The 24,125-nt window shown below is 39.9% G+C and overlaps 1 protein-coding gene across 1 annotated transcript; it reads right to left on the bottom strand.

The window, feature by feature from the left end:
* Nucleotides 1-4,297: 4,297 nt before the first annotated feature.
* Nucleotides 4,298-24,053, bottom strand: LOC123701649 (ring canal kelch protein-like). Its single transcript, XM_045649135.1, is given in 6 exon segments — nt 4,298-5,701; nt 10,013-10,472; nt 10,474-10,661; nt 19,604-19,765; nt 19,846-20,366; nt 23,530-24,053. Coding segments are annotated over 6 exon segments (2,133 nt in total). The 5' UTR covers nt 23,564-24,053; the 3' UTR covers nt 4,298-4,933.
* Nucleotides 24,054-24,125: the final 72 nt, after the last annotated feature.

The following is a 24,125-nucleotide window of genomic DNA, read 5'->3' as shown; positions in this document are numbered from 1 at the left end:
ATATGTCGTTATTATTTATAGACCATGATTTTTAGTTTTTTCTATTTCGAAAAATCCTGAATATACAAACCAGTGTGGTCACCCACAGAAAGAGACAAAAAACAACACTGACGTCATTCAAGGTTATATTTTCTTGTGACAAGTCAATGGTCATAGTGCAATCTCCAGTGTATTAGATATAAGCTTCTTGGTACGATGTAATGGAGGATTGTTGAAATGTATTTTTGATATGTAACCGGTGTCTGGGAAATAAATCGATTGGGCGAATTTGGCTTTTCATTTACACCATCCCCACATATATTTTTGTAGTATGTTGGTAAGTAGGTATATAGGTAAGGTATAGGTATTAGGTAACTAAGGTAACTAAATAGGTATGTAGGTAAGGTAAGTATAAAAAAATATACCTGAAGGAAATAATATTTATTTATTAAAAAAAAACAAATCAAATTATAAATTTTTAAATTACCCAATTAACTAATAAAATCAAGGCGGAAATAGTAATTATTCACAGTCTTCTCCATTTTCTTGTACATCGGGGTCTTCCGTATCTAAATCTGGATCTAGATCCAGATCTTCCGTATCTAAATCTGGATCGAGATCCAGATCCAGATAAGAAAAATATGAAGACCGATAATAATCGGTCTTTATATCTTTATAAAATTCATGAAATGCGGGATCTACTAATGGTAATAGATTCATCAAATCCTTCTTTTTTTTCTCTTATCGGTTAAGTGTCTTTGGATACAACTTCTCGCTGTACCTATGTTGTCAAAATTTTGTATGCCCCTTTTCTGTAATTTATTACTATAAAAGAGCTTTCATTGTCCAAATCTGTCTTGAAACGAATTTTTCCTTTGGGATCTTTATTTTACAGGTTGCCATAAGAATTTATCACCAGAGGTATCCTTTTTTTTAATTGTGAATGGTCCTTTTTTCGAACTTAATTCCGAAAAATTTAGAAAATCCTCAAGCTTCATTGAAAAGCCAAAGAACTGTCCTGTGGTTCTTACGCGACAACCCTCCATGGATTTTCATCTTCCATATATTCCTTAATGCTATAATAGGCTCTCTGAACTAATATATTTTTTACATGAGTTTTAAATTTAGCACTACCAAACTCTTTAATACAATGTGGAATTCTGTTGTAAAAGCGTATACCTAAAATAGACCCATAAATGAATTTTTAACTTTGGCTAACCGGTAAAATGGCATTTCAATTTTATTTCTGTTCCTTGTGCCATAACAGTGTCTATCTCCTACTCTTGTGTGTAAGTCGGCGTTTTTGTGTACATACAAAATATCTATATATATAAAACTCAAAGGTGACTGGTATAGTGATCTATCAACGCACAGCCCAAACCACTGGACGTATCAGGCTGAAATTTGGCATGCAGGTAGATGTTAGGACGTAGGCATCCGCTAAGAAAGGATTTCCCGAAATTCTTGCGGGAACGGGGGAAAACGGGGATGCACGTACAAAGTCGTGGGCGGAAGCTAGTTATTAAATATACTTATACTGTGATGGTACAGTAAGGATACCAGTATTCTTAAAGAGATCTCTTAGTGAGTCCCTAGCACGTAAATTATATATAGAGCGAATGGCTCTTTTCTATAAGATAAATATAGTTTCTATATCTGCTGCCCTGCCCCATAGTAGAATTCCATAGGACATAATACTTTTTATACACCATTACAATTAATTAATTTATAACACCATTAAATTAAAACGAGGCTCGTGCGTTGTTGATCAAAGTCTAAAATAACCTAACCAGTCTCGTGCCACGAGCCCAGCGAGCAAAGCGAGCGTGCCGCGGCAGCGGCCGGCGAGTGCCAGAAGCGAATCGCTCTATAGGAAAGAAACAATTATAATAACATAGTTAGTAGGATATATAAATTTATGTAGTTATAGAATTTTAGACGCATTTTTTGCAATGCATATAATTTATGAATTTTGATGCAAGCGGACGTGTGCACTGTCCAGTGTGGCAAGCGAGAGTGATCGTCTAATATTAACTTGGTAAGAAACGTCTTCCCAGTTCAAAATGGAGAAATAAACCATCCACGCGAAGACCGACATCCGCGCGGACGGAGTCGCAGGCGGAAGCTAGTAATTAATGTAACTACTTTACGATGTGATCAAATAATTTTGATCCTTTCATTTTATCGAGAAACGATTTCTTATCATTGATCTGTTCAAACCACATCATAATGTGGCCGATAGGCGTTCACCTTAGCATTCAACCCATTCAACCATTTCATGAAATGAGCAAATCTACGATATGGCCGCGACACATACACCAGTTACTCATTACGACCCTATATATTATACAGATAACAGAACAACAGCTTATAGTTGCGATGCAATGCGTTGGCAATACACGAGTTAGTGAAACGTGTTGTTAATAGGTACATCATAACTACAAAGTAATTACCTGCACGATACATGGAACAATCATTGACTGAGACTCGACTGAACGGCTCGTTAATAGATCTAAAATTAGGAATTTAAACATGAAATTACATATAATATTATATAGAGAGAAGCCTGCAGAAGGCTTTTTTCCTCCTTTAATTAGATTTCTGCCCGCGACTTCGGGAACTGCAGTAAAATGGACACACTTCCTATAAGTGGCTGGATTTACAGAAATCCTGACATACTTACGCCACTATTAATCATTTGGAACCAAGTAGGTACTTACGTTCGAAATCCTATTAGGTAATAATAATTTATTTGCCTAGTTACTTATTTTCATGTGAACTTTATACTATGGTCAATTGCGAACGACTAACATTTATGTGCACGATATAGAAACTAAATAGATAAACAGTTTACATTATGGACATGTACTTACCTAATAAAGAAATTAGTTATTCAAATGAGTTTGGAGGTTATGAAATAATCAACGCATAAAAGATGACATAACTTTATTACAATAAAACAAACAATAGGAAACATATCAGATGGAAGAGCTCTCGCGGCCGCCCCCGGGAGCCCCAATGTCTGACATCGGAGGGCCACCGCGGGGAGGGGACGCGTAACCTAACTAAAATAGTGTCTTTTGTGACGAAATTAATACAAAAGAACAAAAGATTCTTATAACATTACCGAGGCGGGCCTCGGGGAAATGATTACTTAATAATATAAACGCGCAGGGTCTACGAGGCGAGGCGCGACGCCAGCGACCGAACAACGGCCCGCACGGCACAGCACGGCCCGCACGGCACAGCACGGCCCGCATGGCACTGCACGGCCCGCACGGCACAGCACGGCCCGCACGGCACAGCACGGCCCGCACGGCACAGCACGGCCCGCACGGCACTGCACGGCACAGCACGGCCCGCACGGCACAGCACGGCCCGCACGGCACAGCACGGCCCGCACGGCACTGCACGGCACAGCACGGCCCGCACGGCACAGCACGGCCCGCACGGCACAGCACGGCCCGCAAGACACAGCACGGCCCGCACGGCACTGCACGGCACAGCACGGCCCGCACGGCACTGCACGGCACAGCACGGCCCGCACGGCACAGCACGGCCCGCACGGCACTGCACGGCACAGCACGGCCCGCACGGCACAGCACGGCCCGCACGGCACAGCACGGCCCGCACGGCACAGCACGGCCCGCACGGCACAGCACGGCACAGCACGGCCCGCGCGGCGCCTCGCCCCGCCCGCGAACTAATCTAGGTTAATAGCTAACAATACTTCAACACCCCGACCGTACAAAACCCTATAAACTTTCCGTGTGTCAAACTATAAGCCGACCCGGCGAAACGTCCGGATCGCATTCGACACGCAAGTAATAAGTATACAATATTATGTAAAATGTTAAAATGCATTAAAAATGGAACGTACAAAGTATACCGTCGAGCGGGATCGGCGGACGTCAGTAAATGATACTCTAAAATATCCACGAGACCCGCTAGTGTATGCGAGTCGGTGTCTCGTTAAGGCAAGTGTCGCGTGACGCGTCTCTAGCGCCCGTGTCGCCGCCGATGGTGTGATATGCCATAATATACGTAAGTGTCGCTTGTAATAAGGACAAACAATAACGATACCACAACCGATGCACGTTTTCACAATACAAATATAAGTATTTAACTATTAAATATATAATTATTACAAATATAAGTATTTAACTATTAAATAACTATTATATTGTATATAAAATTATATAATGTAAAACTTAAAATTAAGTTATATGTCAAGTCGATAAGAATTTGAGAACACATTAATTTATGCTCGGGTATTTAGCTACTATTATGTATTCTGTGTCTCGGGGACAGCAATACGGGCGCTATAGAGTCGTTTATTTGTTGTGTCGTGACGTCACGGTGCATGGCGCCGCGCCGCGCGGTGTGCCGGAAGTGACGTCACACTAGCGGCAGTGACGTCACACTAGCGGCAGTGACGTCACACTAGCGGCAGTGACGTCACACTAGCGGCAGCGGCTGAGGTAGACAAATTTAATTTAGAATATATAAGTGCGCGCTACGAGAGGACAGGCCCTCGCGCTCAACCAAGCGTCGTAACATTAATTAATAATCTACTTCATCGACTCCAACATTAATAATTAATAATTTATAATTATATATTCTCTAAGCTAACATATATATATATATTTATTTCTTCATAATTTTTTTCCAATTTTATAATACATAGTATACAGATGAGCCAGATTAAACAAATTTCGAGCGAAGGATTATAGATTATTATTCTAAATACATACTGGCGAATCGGTACTCAGCAACAAGTACAAAAGGAGTGAACGACTTTATAAATAATATAAATACGTCATTATTTTGAGAAATGCTCATCGGATGATACATTTTTAAATCATCACTATTCAAAAGAACAGAGGAAAATATAGATAAATGATCAATGTTCGTAGCGTGGTCGATATCGTGTAAAATGGAATGTAATGCTGCGTCACACGGCCGCGCTCTGCTCGCCGCTCTGCTCGGGGGGCGCGCTCCGTTCGCTCTGCTCGGGCGCGTGGGGCGCGTGGGGCGCGTGGGGCGCGTGGGGCGCGTGGGGCGCGTGGGGCGCGGGCAGGCGCGCCAGGTCGGCCGGGTCGCGCGCCGGCACCAGCTGCGTCCACGCGCCGTCCGGCTCCAGCAGGCACTCGACGCACGACAGGAAGTCCTTGCCCGAGTAGCCGCCCGCCGCGTACAGCGCGCCGCCCAGCTCGGCCAGCGCGGGCGCGGCGCGCGCGCGGCGCAGCGGCGGGCCGGCCCGCCAGGTGGCCGCGCCCGGCTCCAGCAGCTCGGTGGCGCGCAGCGACGCGGCGCCCGCCGACCCGCCGGCCGCCACGAGCGCGCCGCGCCACACGGCCGCGCCCACCGAGCGGCGCGCCGTGGGCAGCGGCGGGCCGGGCGCCCAGGCGGCGGGCTCGGCCAGCGGCAGCGTCTCGGTGGCGGCCAGGCAGCGCCACTCGTCGCAGCCGCCGAGCAGCCACAGCGCGTCGCGCCACACGGCGGCGGCGGCCTGCGAGCGCGCGGCGCGCAGCGGCGGCGCGTCGCTCCACGCGTCGGCGGCGGGCGCGTAGCGGTGCGTGGCGCGCAGCGGGCGCCCGTCGGCCGCGCCGCCCGCCACGTACAGCAGGCCGCGCGCCTCGTCCGCCGCGGCGGCCGCGTGCTGGCGCGCCACGGGCAGCCGCGCCGCGCCGCTCCACGCGCCGCGCCCGCCCGCCGCCTCCTGCGACACAGCGCCCGTGCCGGTCAACAACAACGGTACACCCAAACGCAACGTGCGAGGGGACGCGGGGGGTGTCATTCGACGCCTTCGATAAATTTGATACAGTCGTGGGTAGCAAGGTTTAGGGCTACAGGTTCAGTCATTAATAACCCTAGGCTCGAACCAGCACCACGATGGAAACCATTGAACTTGTTATGAATTCTGTAATTGAAAATCCTCGTTTATCACTTCGCACACGTTCGTCGATATTGGGAATCCCTAAATCGACTTTACAGGTAGACTAATGCGAATAAAGCTTAATTTCCATCCATACAAAATTCAGATTATTCAAGATTTGCTACGGCTCATACTGCTAATGTGTCAATAAATGAATGCGGCAGTTATTTCCTGAAAAGCACATATCCCGAAACGGCACCATCCCCTGGCCACCCAGGTCATCAGACCAGAGGCGGCTCGTGACAAAATTGTATGGGTGTTCACTTTAAATAAAACAACGAAAATACAATAGCGTTAGCAGGATAATTTATTACAAAAAAAAAATGCAGCACCACATTATAAATCCATACTAATATTATAAATGCGAAAGTAACTCTGTCTGTCTGTCTGTTACTCAATCACGCCTAAACTACAGAACCAATTTGCATGAAATTTGGTATGGAGATATTTTGATACCCGAGAAAGGACATAGGCTACCTTTTATTGCGAAATATGTACCACGGGCGAAGCCGGGGCGGACCTCTAGTAATATTATAAATGGGAAAGTGTTAATTCGTTTTAATGTGACATGGCCATGGGTAACTTTTGACAGCGGTGAAACGACTCATACTAATGCGAATTTAACATCAGGGGAATCCGCGGGCAAAGAAAAATATTATATGAATATTGTTTTCAATAAGAATGATGATGATGATGATAATATTTTTCATGAAATTAATAATAATTCCATAATTCCAGGGCCCTGGTGAAAGCGCCCAACGACCGGGCGAGTTTATACGTTCGCTAGCTATGCAGATACTGAGCCATTCTACGCACACGCGGCCTGTGGATAGAGAGAATAAAAATTTCCAATTTTAGGAAGATTAGAAAAATGGAAATTTCGATTGACAGAAAAATTACGATAAGTCAGGAAAAATTTGTATAAGACAGGAAAATTTCCATAAGTCGGGAAAATTTCTATAGGCTGGAAAATTTCCATAAGAAAAGAAAATTTCTATACGCCAGGAAAATTTCTATAAACAAGGAAAATTTCTATACGTGAGGAAAATTTCTCTTTGCCGCAAAAGTATATAGATAAGGAAAATTTGTATAAGCCAGGAAAATTTGTATACGCCAGGAAAATTTCCATGAGAAAGGAAAATTTAAGGCAGGAAAATTTCCATAAGTCCGGAAAATTTTTATACGTCACGAAAATTTTTAAAAGCAAAGAAAATTTATATACGTCAGGAAAAATTCTATAAGCCAGGAAAGTTTCTATACGTCAGGAAAATTTCTATGCGTCGGGAAAATTTCTATAAGCCAGCAAAATTTGTATAAGGCAGGAAAATTTATATACGCCAGGAAAATTTCTATACGCAAGGAAAATTACTATACGCCAGAAAAATTTCTATACGCCAGGAAAATTTTTATAAGCCAGGAAAATTTCTATACGTCAGGAAAATTTGTATAATCCAGCAAAATTTCTATAAGGCAGGACAATTTATATACGCCAGGAAAATTTCTATGCATCGGGAAAATTTCTATAAGGCAGGAAAAATTCTATAAGCCCGGAAAATTTCTCTTTGCCGAAAAATTATATAAGGTAACGGCACCAGTGGTGGACAAGCATCCAGTAATGGACAAAATAAATATAAAATTTAAATAATAAGACCAAAATAAACGTTATATAATTTGGCAATACTTAAAATAAAAGTTTGGTTCATAAACTATCAAAATACGACACTTCGTCTTATTCGGTCAAAATGTTTGAAGATGGCAAAACGTTGTGTTTAGTTGCTGCGACTCGTTTCTAAGAAGTCCGTTTTTACTAAGGAAATCCTTAAGGAAGTGAGGACACAATTTTGTTTTTAAGAATTTTTGTATAAATCTTAGCAAAATTTGACATTACTTTTATTTATAGTTGTTAAGTGTACGAAATATTACACGATTTAGTATCATGATAGGTTAAGTTGTTTAAATAAAATTCGTCAGTGTCCATAACTGGATTTAATTCTATGGATATATCCATTTATGGACAAATGTCGAAACTAAACTTTTTTTTAAGATATTAATTACATGCGCTTTTCTATATTGTCTTTTCTTTCTGATTAATAATATACCTATCACGACCATTTCGAACACAGGGTTCCAATATTGTACAACAATTGTCCATGACTGGATTTGCTTTGGTTCCTATAATGGACATTGATATTTTTTGTTAAAATTACACTCCCCGACAAATTGGTAATGCAATCAATGCCCTTAATAATGGGGATAAAGTAACAAAAGCCGCTGAAGGATTTGAAGTGCCAAGAATAATTTTGCACAATAAACTATCAGTTAAAAGTCCTAAGGTCTGCTCAATGGGTCCAACAACATAATATATATCTGAACATGAAGAATATATTTTAGAACAATGGGTCATTATGTGCTGTGCGACTCGTTCTCGCTTCATCCTCTATCACTGCGTAGATAAATCGCATCCATAAGCGCATTGTAACGCATCTATCATCTCTGATGAACTGTTTGGATAGCGATCCATTCCAATTTAGCAGCAGACAGCGGTCTGCTGCTAAATTCCACCACCATACAGCACACACGCTTAAATTTAATCCACACCATCTTGACAACAGTTTAAAAGAAGCTTTTTGCCTCGTGCTACAATTTGGAATCCATATCGATGGATCGATCAGATTAAGGCTGCTATTGGCGGTTCACTTCATGAGTGTAGCGGAATGCCAGGAAACAGAGAGATATGGTGGAACATCGTGAAGCGGGTAACATCTACCCTTCAAACCTCATGTTGACCACCCTTCACTCTGACTAGAGTGATACGACGAAGAAGAAGAGTTCCCAAAATGGATGGATGTGTGGCAGTACTTTTTTTAGTTATATTTTTCATCCCTGACTTATTGAGTAATAATAGAAAACCCATATTATTTTTTCTTAACAGACACAACTCTTATTTAACGATGCATTTGTCCAATTTTTTCCTATAAAATGGAAATTAAGACTGTTTAAAATATTATAAGTATGCAAAATAATTAATAAATACTATTTTTTATAAATACATCCCAGATTTATTGTATTCCAATCATCATTTGCAACATTTTATTGATAACTATAAGTCTTCTCCAAGTGTAAATAACTGGAGAAACAACTTTAGGTACAGTCCATAAATGGGTGTTCATAACTGGATGTAGTCCAAAACTGGGTGTCCATCATTAGATTTTAACTGTCCAACACTGGTGCAAAAAAGTGGTTTTTTAATTTATTAATAACTTCATTATTTATGCATTGTAATCTTTTTTCTAACAATGGTTATGTTAAACTAACATTGAACTAAAGGTATTCAAAAACAATATCCAATAAAATTAAAAAACCTATGAGAAATTTGCAAAAAACTTGAATTTTTTCCTTAATCTGTACAAGACTGGTGCCGTTACGTTACATATAGATAAGGAAAATTTGTATAAGTCAGGAAAATGTTACAAATAATAATACTTCTTTTTTTGCAAGCAATCAAACATTGAAATCTGTCACTGGACACCCTGTATAAAACGTTAACTAACTAACTAACTGTAATAAATGAACGGAGCGAACTATGTATTACTTACATATTTTTTTTAACAAAAACTTAAACCACCTTTAGAATTATAATACATGAACTATTATGTTTATGTATTAAATTTAAATCTACAATTGAAATATTTACCATAAAATAATCGCCGCTCTGTTCGTAAAATTCAAATGTTAAACATTTCACGGTCCCGCAGGACAGGCGTTGCCTAGTGCGGGAACCAATGATTTTATTTCCTGTATTTTTTACGTTTTTTTTTTAAGAAACTGTATTAAGCACTATGTAATGTATGTATGTATGATTGATGTACGTGTCTTAAAGAATAAAGAATTTTTAATTTTTTAATTTTTATTTTTTTCTTTAGAACATCAAAATGAATAGAAGACTAACCGGATGTGAAAAGGTTAATTGTTAGGAAATTAAAGATTTTTAAATGTACAATATTCGCGTAAAATCGAACACTAGAAAATACTAGGTAAATTGTTATCAAAAATATTGTAAAAGAGTAAGGTGCAAGACGATCGCAGAGCACTCACCGGGTCGAAGACGTCCACGGAGTCGAGGTCGGTGTAGCCGTCCGAGCCACCCAGCACGTACAGCTTGCCGTGCAGGCGCGCCGCCGGGAACCGCGCGCGCGCCCGCCGCATGTCCGGCAGCGGCTCCCAGCGGTTCAGCGCCGGCGCGTAGGCCTCGGCCGAGCGCAGCGCGCGCGCGCGGTCGTAGCCGCCGCACACCAGCAGGCGCGCGCCCAGCGCCGCCGCGCCCACCGCGCAGCGGCCCGCCGCCATGCGCGCGCACGCGGCGCCCCCCGCCGGCTCGGGCGGCGGCGCGTCGTCCGCCAGCGCGCCCAGGCGCCCGCCGCGCGGCGTGTCGGACGCGCTGGCGGCGCGCCAGCCCACCCGCGCGGCCGCCAGCCGCCCGCGCAGCGCCACGAGCGCGCGCGTCACGCCGCCCGCGCCCGCGCCCGCGCCCGCGCGCGCCGCCACCACGGCGCACTCGTGGCCGTCGCCCCCCCGCTACCGCCGGCCCCGCCCCGCGCCGACGCGCCCCGCGCTCGCGCGCCTCGCGCTTGTACTCCTCGAGCTCGGGCGCGTCGCCGCACGCGGCGGGCAGCTCGCTGCAGTCGCGCAGCGCGCCGCCCGCGTCCACGTACAGCAGGTGCACGCGCGCGCACAGCTCCTCCACCTGGATATTTATTTATTTCCTATCAGAATAAACCCCATGTGTGGTATCCGATTTTTCCTAGTTTTCGAGTTATAATTTTTTAGCACTTTCTTCACTATGAAATCATACCATAAACTTATTAAAGAAATATAGTGTATATAAAAAGTATAAGTACCTACTATAGTTCTAGGATAATTGATCAGTATTATGTATAACATTTATTTAACATATTATAATAATTAATAGACATCGGATTATATGCACTAACAAAATGCCAAAATATGCATGCAAATATGCACTAAAAAAGGCCGAAATATGCACTAAAAACGACTGATATGCCTAAAATATGCACAATACAAAATCATCATCATCATCATCATCAGCCCATATACGTTCCCACTGCTGGGACACGGGCCTCCTATGAGGGTACAGGCCATAATCCACCACGCTGGCCAAGTGCGGGTTGGCGGATGACACATGTCGTCGAACTTTTTAATTCTTCGACATGTCGGTTTCCTCACGATGTTTTCCTTCACCGTTCGAGCAGTGGTGATGTTGCAACATGCGCAGATAAATTGAAAAATCAATTTATTTCCTGCGCGCTCGCCTGGTCTCGAACCACGGACTTATCGAGCAGTGGTGGCTCAGTGGTGAGACCTCGGACTTCGAATCGATAAGTCCGTGGTTCGAGACCAGGCGAGCGCGCAGGAAATACAAAATCAAAAAGCCTTTATTATTTTTATATATTTTAATCAAAGATTGTACAAAAACAAGGAAATTCTCTTAAAATTAAGTATAGTTTTTGTGTTTATACAATTGAGCATTTTTACCAAATTTTCGAGCGCTTTAGACCTTTCCGGGCTAAATCTAGCCCTTTTTTGGAATTCAATCCGTGTTTTAAGTTTTTAGCCTCAAAAGGGTAATCTAGCCCTATTTTGAATGGCTCAAAATTTACTTAAAATGGAGCCCATTTTGTAATTTTTTGCCATTTTACCATGCCAAAATTGAGTTTGTTTACTCGCTGAGCGTTCTGATTGGCTATTATATAGGTTAGTCAACCAATAAAACTCCCGCTACTTAACGAAATATGCACGATTAGGAAAAAAGGCTAAAATATGCACTAACGCCGTAATTAGAGAGTTTTATGCATTTGCATATGCAAATATGCAAATGCATATAATCCGATGTCTAATAATTTTAACAATAACATTAACAATTAAACATTAACAAGTAACAGTGTAACAGATTTAAGTAATAAATTAATTAGTGTACCTTTAAGTTTAATTTAACAACAACAATTCCCTCAAACACAAGCCCAAGGCTGGGTATATCGCCTTACATTTTATTTATTTGATTTGCCACATTTAAGGAATATACGAAGATAAGTGTGGCTGTAACTTTTTTTGCGGATGACCTCAAAATTTATACTTATTTTTACGCATAAATAAGTATAAATTTTGAGTAATTAATTTCATGGGACAAATCATTAATAAAAATTAAAAACAGAATAGGGCTCAAGTGCGAGACCTGGAGAACCCCTGGCTGCGATTCATAACCATTAACTTAACCGTTACTTTTGACGTTCTATTGCCTAAGTTAATTGCAAACCACTTTAACATTAGACCATGAATACCAACCCTTGACCACTTTCTAGGCTTTGCAGCAGCGCACGATCCACCTTATCGAATGCCTTACTAAAATTCACATATTATAATATGTTACAGTCAAAACCCTGAACCAGTCAATATCTTTATTGACGGTTAGGTATTAAGGTTATTGACTAATGCCCGGTTCCTATATTTGAAAAACGATCCGTTTTAGTTACGAATCTATACATATAATAAAATCGTAGGAAAGTCAAAACTGTACATTGAATATTTTTTTAAAAGAATACTTGGGCCGTTATCTATAATCGATATAGAAGCCAAAAACATAGTTTTTAGAATTTTTGTCTGTTTGTCTGTTTGTCTGTTTGTCTGTATGTTTGTCTGGGCTAATCTCGAAAAGTACTGCATAGATTGACTTCAAATTTTGCATGAATATTACTAACAGGTCGGGTGAGGCTATAGGCTACATATTATCAAGCTATCACCTACGGGGGAGGAGCTGTGAACCTTTATTTTTCTTACATATTCCGTGTACTACGACAGCGTACAATCTAAAGACTCATGTTTAAATGTTGTTTTTGAGTAAGCCATGCTATTATCTACCTTTACACTATAAAAACTACGTCATTTATGTAATTTTGGCAGAGAAACAGTTAAATGAATCTTAGCAGTATAAAGACAAATTTGAAACAGCGCCATCTATGAAGTGTTATAAAAATCAATTATTGAAACTATTGGAAATTAATAATTAAATGACGCATATATAAATGTTGTTTGACAATATCTAGATTGAAACTATAAAAATTATGCCATTTAAGTAACTTGGGAAGAGAAACATAGTTTAAAGAATGTAAGTTGTATAATGTTAATTTTGTAACAGCGCCATCTATGAGATTTCGTAAAAATCAAATCAATTTACATGTTAACACTACTGAATACACTGTTGAAAATTAATAATTTAAATATAATCATGTTATTTATTTAACTCTTTAACCCATATCTTCCCTTCCCTATAAGGTATATTTCGTGTAAATAATAAATATACTACATTTTTTTAAAGTGAGGGTAGATGTTTATTATTTTAAGTAAAACTAGACACCATTATCTACAGTAATCATTAATCTAATATTGATTGTGTTCATTAGTTACAATTTTAAAAATCTTCGTGTTTTATAAATTTACTAGCTTACCGCCCGCGGCTTCGCCCGCTTTGACTAAAACCGAATAAATTATATACCTTGCTCTTGAATTAGTCTATTTATTTAAAAAACCGCATCAAAATCCGTTGCGTAGTTTTAAAGATTTAAGCATACAAAGGGACATAGGGACAGAGAAATCGACTTTTGACTATTGAATGCCATAAAACCAAAAATATCAAATGCAATCTTAGTGTTTTGTGAATTTTCACCATCATGCGTTCCCACTAAAGGTAAGTTGTTACATACAGGTATTTATTTTTTTATAATGATAGCAATTCATGTGTTTTGTTGGTATTATATTAATACACTTTTTGAATGAAATAATAAAATGATGAATTGATGAATTCTTTTATATATGACTTTTACAAGATTTTGAGGTGCATTGGGAACAGTAGTTTTTGATAAAATTTTATTTGTAAGTAGCTTTTTTTATAGATTTACAGTTAACTTTTGATTTTTTTATTTACAGATTCAATGCTCATAAAATTATATCGCCTTTGGAAGACGATTTCTGCTGACAATTTTACAACACCACTTGAAAATTGATGATTTGATGATAAAGATAGTGGCAGCGAGGATTATGTGGAAATTAGTAATCATCCGCTTCGTTAATTTTTGAAGTTAATGTCCAACGTCCAATGGTTCAATCATTGATCAATATCAATAATAGTGTTAATCATAATGGTTCAATCATTGGAAGTATCTCGGGAAATTTTGGAGGATATTTTTCAGGAAGGAGAGGAGGGGCAGCCAGCCACATATCAAACTACTACGTTTTAGTACCGAAAAAATGTTATTGCCAAATGAAACGTAAATTTTGCACTCACAACTGTACAAGTAATGTTTTTATTTTGACTTTGCGGTTATCTGATTATAATATTTATCGTTATGGCTATCGACGTACCGACCGTACTGGGATCAGAGTACATGATATACAGTTCATCATCCAGGATTGCTAAGAGCATTTTCACACTGAAAAAGATGTTTTCTTTGAATCGTAGTTGCTTCATTTATTTATTTTTAATCATTTTACATAACTAATATGTTTTATATTTTATAAATATATAATTTTCATTATTTATAAATAAAATGGATCCAACATAACTTTGTTGTGTATCATTTCTCTATTAATAACCCATAGGCATATTTTCCGAGCGCCCCATTTAAGTTGCGGTCCTGAAATTATAAATAATTTATGTATACTTTTGCCAAATATGTATAAGCTCATTGCTCAAGCTCATTTTTACATAAAAATAACAAATACTAAACTACTAAATAAAATAATTATGTAAAGATTTTATAAGAAAACACAGTATATTTATTAGGAGACGGTGATCTCTTCCAGGCAAAAGATATTCATCAGCTCAATAAAATTGAATAGTATGTTGTTAGTTATTCTTTAGATTCACAATTGTAATGAGCATTTCCGCATGCAAGTTATTTCAAGTAGTATCGTAGTTTAGATATATCATAGTTTTGACACATTAAAGTTCCAACAAAACCCTCAAATTTTTGAGCAGAGTTGAGCAAGATAATTTGAAAAATGTGCCGTGTTAAGTATTATAGAAAAGGTTAGTTCGTTGGTAATTATTATTTCTTCTTCATTTACATGTTGTTAGTAAAAATAAACTTTGACTAACAGTCAAAGTATATTTTAACTAATACTACTTAATACTAACTATTATACTTATGTTCAGTATTTATCTGTATTATTATTGCTTGGTAATTAATATATTTTCATGTCGTTTACCTAATTATAAACATAAGTTTGATGTGTTATTGGCTGGATTTATTGAAGTGAAAACTTTTTTAGCGGCGTTGGGTATAAAATCTTAAACTCGCGTCAGGACACGTGACCATCGAAAAAGCGTAAGACGGATGTTAGTTTTTTTAGCCCTTATATTCCATGCGTAAGACAGATACCTACCATTCCAAAATATCAAACATGCTGAACGTTAATAATCAAGTTTTCACTTCTGCCGGCACTCCCGGAGTGCAACCCGTCTTTTTTTTTACACACTCACAGACTTATAATATTTTATGTTAAAATAGTGTTAATCATATTAATATTTTCTCACAATTAAAAATATTTCCTTTTTTCTGATGGTGATGTTATGAGGACCATATTCGGTCATCATTAAAAATCTGTGCGAAAACTATAAACACTTGTGAGGCCCTCACGGCAGTCACGGATGAATTCTACACATACCCGTGGCCCTGTCGTTGATGCGGCTCGACGGAACACAGTGGGGTTTTGGTCGGTAGGAATCCGACATAACCCACGGCCTCTTCCCCGGAGGCCGTGGGTATCTATGCAAGATTTCCCCACTAAAAAAAAAAGGCCCTCACGGCAGATCGGGGCGGTCTGACGCGAAGTGGGGACAGCGTTGTCACTGTATCGCTTTTGCCACGCTTTTCAACAGACTTATTCGATAGTTCAGTTTTGTGTTAAGACCGCTGTGACAACCAACCCGTGAGACAAACAAACCCGGTTTCCCCTATTATCCCGTTAGACCGAAACCCTCACTGAGAGGGAATTACGTCTCACTACTGATCACGACAGTCATATTTTATTTCGAGAATCTGAAACTTTACTCAATATGAAGACCGTTTGACAAATGATAGGGTGTATCATAATATTATTCGATCTCTTGAAGATGAACATGAGCATAAGCAATGACTAGAGTAGGGACGCGAATATTACAATTATTTGAGACAAGAACGATTAATATTTGTTTAATGAAAGATTAAGAATTGAAATTATTCAGTCTCTGAAAACGGACGAATAGCGAGAGGCCCGTCTTACTGCAGACGATTTCGTCATAGTCTTGATGACTTAGAGGTAAACAATCTACGAATTCGGTGGTGTGGTCCGACAAATATAAAAGTGGGTTTGCTTATAACCTCACAATTTATTACAGATCATCTTCTGTATAGGCGATATTAACGTAGTATGTTCTTTGCATGCTTTACATGCTTTAAAGTGGAGTAAGGAGACGGCTTTCGTTTGAAGATACACCGGAACCTTTGAAATCACTACTTTTAGAGGAACATACTGTGCAATCTAAACTGTTATTAGACAATAAGTATTCGCTCTTATAGTAGTGCGTTTCAAATGATCCTTTGGTGCTCAATAATTATCAGAAGGTCCTTTCATGCTTACTTTTAAGATACAAGGTCAAGTTTGCCATTTGATAGGATCCCTTTTGCCTGAAGGCCAACCTAAGTTTGTTTAAATATATTTTGTATTCGACTACAACGAATAGTGGAATACAAGAAATCAATATTTCTCAAATTTAAAACTGAACTCATTTCACAATTATTTTAGAACAGGTTAATTCGTATGTATGCAGTTTTAAATCGACATTAGAAGCTTTTCCTCAAGATGGTGATATCGGCACTCAGGAACTCCCTGGACATGTTATAACGCCCAGGCCACAGTATTACAATTTTTCCTACAGTAGAGCAACGAATGTATTTTCGCATAGCAACGGAGGGGAACTCGCGGGGGGTCAAGTGACGCGGGCCACGTACCACAAACATGCTTAGTTTGTGGTACCGAGCGCGAAAGAAAGTCATCGTGTTTTTAGTAAAGTTACTATGTATACTGACGTAATTTAATACTTAGGTACATATTCTATAATGGTGCGCTCAAACTGTTAATCTACATTTAATTTAGATTATTATTTGAAATACTAAGTAATGTAGAATTTAAATCACATTCATTCATGTTGTCTTTAGATTTTAAGATTTTCTTATCAGTGTTCAATTTTAATGTAGTTAAATTTTATAAGAGACAATAATTAAGAACATTCAAAAATAAAGTGTCACGTATTTTTTTTTAAACGACGAATGACGAAAAACGACGTAATCGCGGACGAAGTCGCGGGCAACAGCTAGTAGTAGTATAATTAACCAAGCGTAAGCGAAAATCGTTCCTATAAAAAACGTCTCGTCAAGCAACTTACCGACGGCTTCCTACTGACGGATGGGAGGGTTACTATTAACGAACGGTAAGCATAATGTATGGAGAAGACAGTTTATCGCGTTCCTATAAATATTTTTAATGTCATTATGCTGTCAAAGTTACTATTCGTATAGCATTTTGTTTACCCGTCGATTTCGGGCGGTTAAATTCTTACTATTTCATTGTTTCCGCTTCAATATCGAAATGTGGAGTTCAGATAGTGATAGAGAAGTGTTTAATATTATATCGAATTTCGGAAGAAGATAGTGGGCGTGAAAGAGTATATATTATAGAGAAGGAGTGGATTTTTTTGCGACCCTGGATTCTCACGAATTTCAATTGAGATTTAGACTTGATAAAGAATCTGTTGAACAATTACTTCTTGAAATTTATCCAGACGTACGAATAAAAGGAGCCAGGTTAGTTTAATGGAGGCATTAATATTATACCAAACACGTCTAACCTTATTACATACCTAATTTATGTTGTCATTTCAGGAATCATGGGGTATCTCCATAACATCAATTACTGTTGACGCTGAGGTTCTATGCTTTAGGCACAATATCGATATCAGTGGCAGACCTATTTCCCTTGGTCACGGCATCACGCGTGAACGGGTGGACCGATTTCGATAATTATTTTTTTATAATGTTCCTTGAAGTACGAGGATGGTTATTATGGAAAGAAAACATAAACATGTACCAAGGGCGAAGCCGGGGCGGACCACTAGTATATATATGTGTCTATGTTTGCAATGTAGAAATCAATTTTTTAAACATTGTATTGTAAATAATAAAAAATAAATAAAAGTACATAATAAAATGGAATAAAAGTTTTATTTCTTTATTACAGTTTAATTTTACATAGTAATATGTAACTACATAATATATGCCAAAGAACTGTCCTGTGATTCTTACACGACAACCCTCCATCGATTATCATCTTCTATATTATATTCCTTAACGCTGTAATAGGCTCTCTGAACTAAATACATTTTTTACATAAGATTTACATTTAGCACTACCTAACAAATTCTTTTTCTACCGTATGTCTAGATATATTGCATAATAATATACAAAAATTAATTAGTTATTGTGTGTTCAGTATTTCAATTATTGTGTGTTCAGTATTTCAATTATTTCTTCATAATATTTGTCCATCATCCTTATTATGTTTGAATTTTTTGGCTGAAAATAAAAAGTTTTCCTGGTAGGTATTTGACCAATTTTTGCATTAAATGTGTTGGTCAACGAAGTCCAACATTCATCCTTTAATTTATTCGTAGAAGCATTAGTCTCCTTACTGGTTATAATAATTGAGCAATCTCGTCTTTACTCGTAGCCTTCTTCGATTTCTGTAACAGAAATATATGTTTGACTTTAAAAGTGTCCGAAGCAAAAAGTAAGCGGCAGACGATTTTAAAGAAGAAATATAAAGGCGTACTTACCGGCGTAATATCCATTTTTAATAAATATATAAACAGTGGTCGTTGTATTGTTATTCTTTAATTATAAAACTTGACAATGAATCATCAATCAACAATGAATGACAATAATTTGACAACTGACAAGCAATGCACGCGTGCGCGAGAAAAACGTTCCGTTTTTGCTTTCTGTGTAACGCATTAGGTTGTTTAGAAGGAAAATTATCACGCAGATGTCTAGAAATATATAGTTCTTTAGTACTAGTTCTTTATTAATCAGAAACTTTATTCTTAAAGTTTATAATTCGGCTGTATATTTAACTTATTTTGTCCTGAATTTTGTGTTATTTTAATTTCAATTTGGCTTATAACGAAACGCACATCTGTGAGTGAAGAGGGCTCGGTATTTTTATGACCAACGGATGTCCGTCGATAGCACGTCAAGAAATAAAATTGTGGAACGGTAATAACGACTCGTAGTTAGTTCTAGAAAAACGGATAGTAGCTTTGATACTATGACGATCCGTTGAATATAGGAACCGGGCATTAGGGCGTCGGTTAATATCCTTATTGACTGATTTTATCTGATATAATCAGTTAATATAAAATATTGACTGGTTCAGGGTTTTGACTGTAGCATATATTATATTGCATCTAATTCTTGACCTCTATCAGTCATATCACACAAATCGTCAATATAAGTGACTAAATTAGTTTTTCACTGCTATCATAAAGAAGAAGCCGCAAGGCTGAAGGCAAAGACTCACATCATCATCGCTGGTGATGGGAACGGTGCGCAGCCAGGCGAGCGCGGCGTCCGCGAGCGTCGCCGGCGTCTCCTCGCAGCCCTCCGCGCTCGTCTCGCGCAGCAGCTCGATGCGGATCAGCGGCAGCGCCGCCAGCGCGCCCGACGCGCACACCTCGTCGAACTGCACACAGAAACGGGCGTTAGGCGGCCGCGCGGCGACACGCTCGGGGCACACTCGCAACATGCGGCGCGGGTGCTCACGTTCTGCGCGATGTACGCGTCCAGGTGCGCGCGGTGCGCGGGCGACAGGTCGGGCAGCGCGCGCAGCGCCAGGCAGTCGGCGGGCGACACGCGGCGCAGCAGCCGCTCGGCGAGGTGCGCGCGCGCGGGCTCCACGCGCAGCGCGGCCGCGGCGGCGTACAGGCGGCGCGCGGCGGGCAGGTCGCGCACGTGCAGCCGGCCCGTGTACGCGAACTCGACCAGGTCGCGCAGCGCGTCGGGGTGCACGTCGAGGCGCAGCGTGTGCACGGGCCCGGCGGCCGGCAGCGCGGCCAGCAGCGGCGGCGCCACGGCGGCCAGCACGGCGCGGTGCGCGGGCACCTCGTCGCCGCGCGCAGCCAGCAGCACGTCGAAGTGCTGGCGCGCCTTGCGCAGCGCGTTGAGAGCGCTCAGCACGCGCGCGGGCGCGCCCGCCTCCTCCAGTGACAGCTCCTGCTCCAGGGCGCCGCTCTCCTCGCCCTCGCTGTCGTCAGACCGAGACGCCGTCGATGCGCCGCTGCCCACTGCGACACACATCTCACTTTACTACTTATTAACCTACCCATCGAAACATCTGTAAAAACTGCATAACCGAAAAAAGCAAATTTTCTATAATTTTTTGTAAACATTGTTTCTTCTCTAGCGAAAAGTAAATTTTTAATAATATAATCTAAAATATATACTAAATTGAACCAGGTTTAATATTATGTTACTTAGTTATTAACTTTCAAGTGAACGTATATCATTAACGAGAATCGGGCGAACGTATCGCCAGTCGCTACTAGCACCACTAGTGTTGCAAACTACATATTATATGAATGAATTTATGGTGAGAGACAAGTGGCTGGCCCCGCGTTACCCGCGTAGGAGCCGCGCGGGGAGCGCACGAGGTACATGCTACGTAATGCGATAGACTTCGACGATTCCCAATTGCCTTAATAGTTAATTGCAATCCGCCACTCACTAGTTACAAGCTCATTGGTGCGGGCCCACTTTATCCCATGTTCACAATGTATGTTCATTGTTCAAAGTGAAAAACTTTTTAGTTAGTTAGATAATTCGATTATTACTTATTACAATATTTTATGAATAAAAGCATTTCCTTACACCTAAAACAATTTCAATGACTGAAAATAAGTACAGTATGTCAGATATGTATCATGTTCTGTTATTTCTAAAACCCTGATGTTAACACTACTTGTGAATATGGAAACTAAAATAAGAACAGTACAACAATTATAACTTTTTTAAGTGTTTCAGAGAAAACCTTGAATATTTATTTGGGCATTGACTGCAGCTGTTGGTTAATGTACAATGCAAGCGTGTAACGCGGCGCCAGGCACCGACCCGGCCCCGGTCGGTACTACCTGCCCTGCACTTGTATTGTACATTTAAATGTTTGTTTGTATTAACAGAATACTCTAATAACATAGCACATCATTCTAGCTGGCAAATCGAAAATAGGAATTATCATAAAACAATTGTGCATATTGTGCCAATTTTCTATGAGGTGAATGTTAAAATTGAACTTTACCGGCCTGTGATCAGTTTTGGAGTAAATTAAGTATACCACGAAATGGATTTATTTTAAAAGATTCAATATGCCTTGACGGAAATTCTAAGTCATGCAAACTTGAAATGCTGCAGATGCCATATTTTGCAGGAAGGAAATATTCCTTTGTTTTTAAGAAGAAATAAAACTGCATTAAATATACATGGGATACATACAGATGTGTGTATGATATAGCAAATCCTTATCAAAATTTCATGAGTATCCTTTTTTTTTTTTTTTTTTTTTTTTATAGTGGGGAAATCTTCCAAAGATACCCACTGCCCCCGGGGAAGGAGCCGTGGGTTATGTCGGATTCCTACCGACTAAAACCCCACTGTGTTCCGTCGAGCCGCTTTAATGATGGGGCCGCGGGTATTGGTTGGAATTCTTCCGCGACCCCCTCGGCGGCAGCCCATCTCTAGGCCAGGCGCAAGCCAAGAACAGGAAAGATGGTTTGCCTGCTCTTCCCTCCCGTTGGCGGCATGAGCGGAACACGTCTCAAGCCGCCTCACCGAACCGGACGATGGATTACATTCCCCGTTCCACCGCCCGGCGCTTCATGAGTATCCTACTAATACTATAAATGCAAAAGTTTGTGTGGATGTGTTCGTGTTTTCTCTTTCACCCAAATACTACTGAACCGATTACAATGAAATTAAGCACACATATAGAGGGTAACTTGGATTCACACATAGGATAGGTTTAATCCTGGAAATCATAGGTAACAGGAACTATACGGGTTTTTCTTTGAAAACGCGGGTGAAGCCACGGGCAAAAAGCTATCAAAACAATAATGATATGTGAGAACCAAATTGCCAGCTTAGTGTTGTGTAGTCACCTAAATGTGAACTCTACAGCAATTTTAGTTAAAGCAATGTTATTGTAACTTCCATGTCATTTTCATAAAATATACACAAAACATTAATAAGGAATTTGTATGTCTTATTAACAATCACACATTAACCATTAACCTTCTTCTTCTCTGTGCGTTTGGCCCCAACCAATAGTAACCATATTATCCATAACAATTAATAACGTGTGAGTGATAGATTTGACACAGTAACACATGGCAATATATTTATTTTAAATTATATTTCATTTGTTAATCTGTGAAAAGGTATATAAAGAAAATTTTGGTTTGCAACAGTTTTAATAACAATAATTAGTTAATACTGTTTGAAATATCAGTTTTTCATAGGTTAGTTGGGGTCCCGGCTTTGTCTGTGGTATACATATAACAATTATATGTTAATTCTATCTGAAACTATTGAACATACAACCTACTAACATACCTTTAATTTTAGACAAATAGCTTTCAAACAGAAATGACAACATAAATGACTATCATAGCCTGAATACAAGGTTATAACACAATTGAAAACAGAACCATCATCAACTGTTTGTTTACCTGTTATAGAGATTAAATATTTTTAAGATGAACTTTATAAAATATCAGTATGCTAGTGATTATGACTTTTAAAACAAATAAATAAAAACACAGGCACAAGTTAATTTTTCATTATGAGTATTGAGTTGTTCACTAATGCACAACTTGTACTCAAAGACCAATATCCAATGAAACTGGCAATGGTAATCACACCTCTCTGATATCCTATCGCTATCACTGTACACTAATTAAGATAATATAATATATCTTCAAGGCATTTCAATATTTAGCAGCTGAGCACTGCCGGTAGATCATATTATTATGTTCATTACCAGCTTTTGGCTCCACCATCCTGTGTTCCTGACCTTGCTTATACAAAATTCATATATTTTTATGTAATCCTTTTTTGAGAGCATGATGTAAGTAAGTAGATATTATACTATCTTATCATAAAATAACAGCTTTTTAATTATCAATCAAATCAGTTGGAGAAACCTAATGAACAAAGCTGTTTTGTTTAATTATAGTTACCTCAGACTGTTAAATAATAGGTAGTTGAAGTTCATTACGGCTAATATAATTTAGTGTGTCATTAATTACAAAAAAAAAATAAAAGATAGTAAAGGAATAAGTTTGTGGCTTCTTTAACTAGGTAAGTACCTATTTTAAATAATGAAAAATGGTGTATTGGTTAAAAAAAACTACTAAGCATGCACAAGAAGTGAGTTTTCGGCAAGTATAAACGTACCATCTCCGTTCCTGTAGTCATCGAGAGGCTTCATGTCGACGGCGGGCCGGCGCTAGGCTGCCAGCTGCCCGCTCTCTGCGACCTGCACACACACACACCGCGCTCAACACAGGCTCCCGACCGGCCGCATGGGCTCGCTAACCGGATTACACTGCTGAAGGCCGCGACGCAATAGCGACTCACATGGCCCAGCGCGACCTCCACTCATACACACACAACTGACGCGCCCGCTTATCTCATAATTAGATTAAATTATTTACACGACGATGCTGCAGACCAGCCTTTTGACGTCTCGGTGTACAAGAGGTGCCAACTATCCACTACAAGCTTCGATCATACGGTCTACGGAGAGCTAGACCGCAAACCACGCGCCTTGTTTTGACTTTTGTTTGAAGCCTGAAGGCTTGACCATAATGCTTGCGGCTTGAAGCGTGCAGCGGACTGTCATTTGTCTAGTGTCAACTTGTCAAATGTGACTACGCAAACGGCAGAATAAAAATATAGGTATGACGAAATATAGCAAATAGGTTTATTGCTCTGATGTCGCCTCTACACATAGGCCAGCGCATTCGCCAGCGCGTTGGCGGTGCGCTTGC

This window comes from Colias croceus, chromosome 22 (assembly GCF_905220415.1).
Source record: "Colias croceus chromosome 22, ilColCroc2.1".
In the NCBI taxonomy this organism is placed as follows: Eukaryota; Metazoa; Arthropoda; class Insecta; order Lepidoptera; family Pieridae; genus Colias; species Colias croceus.
This window is presented reverse-complemented; position numbering and strand designations above follow the sequence as displayed.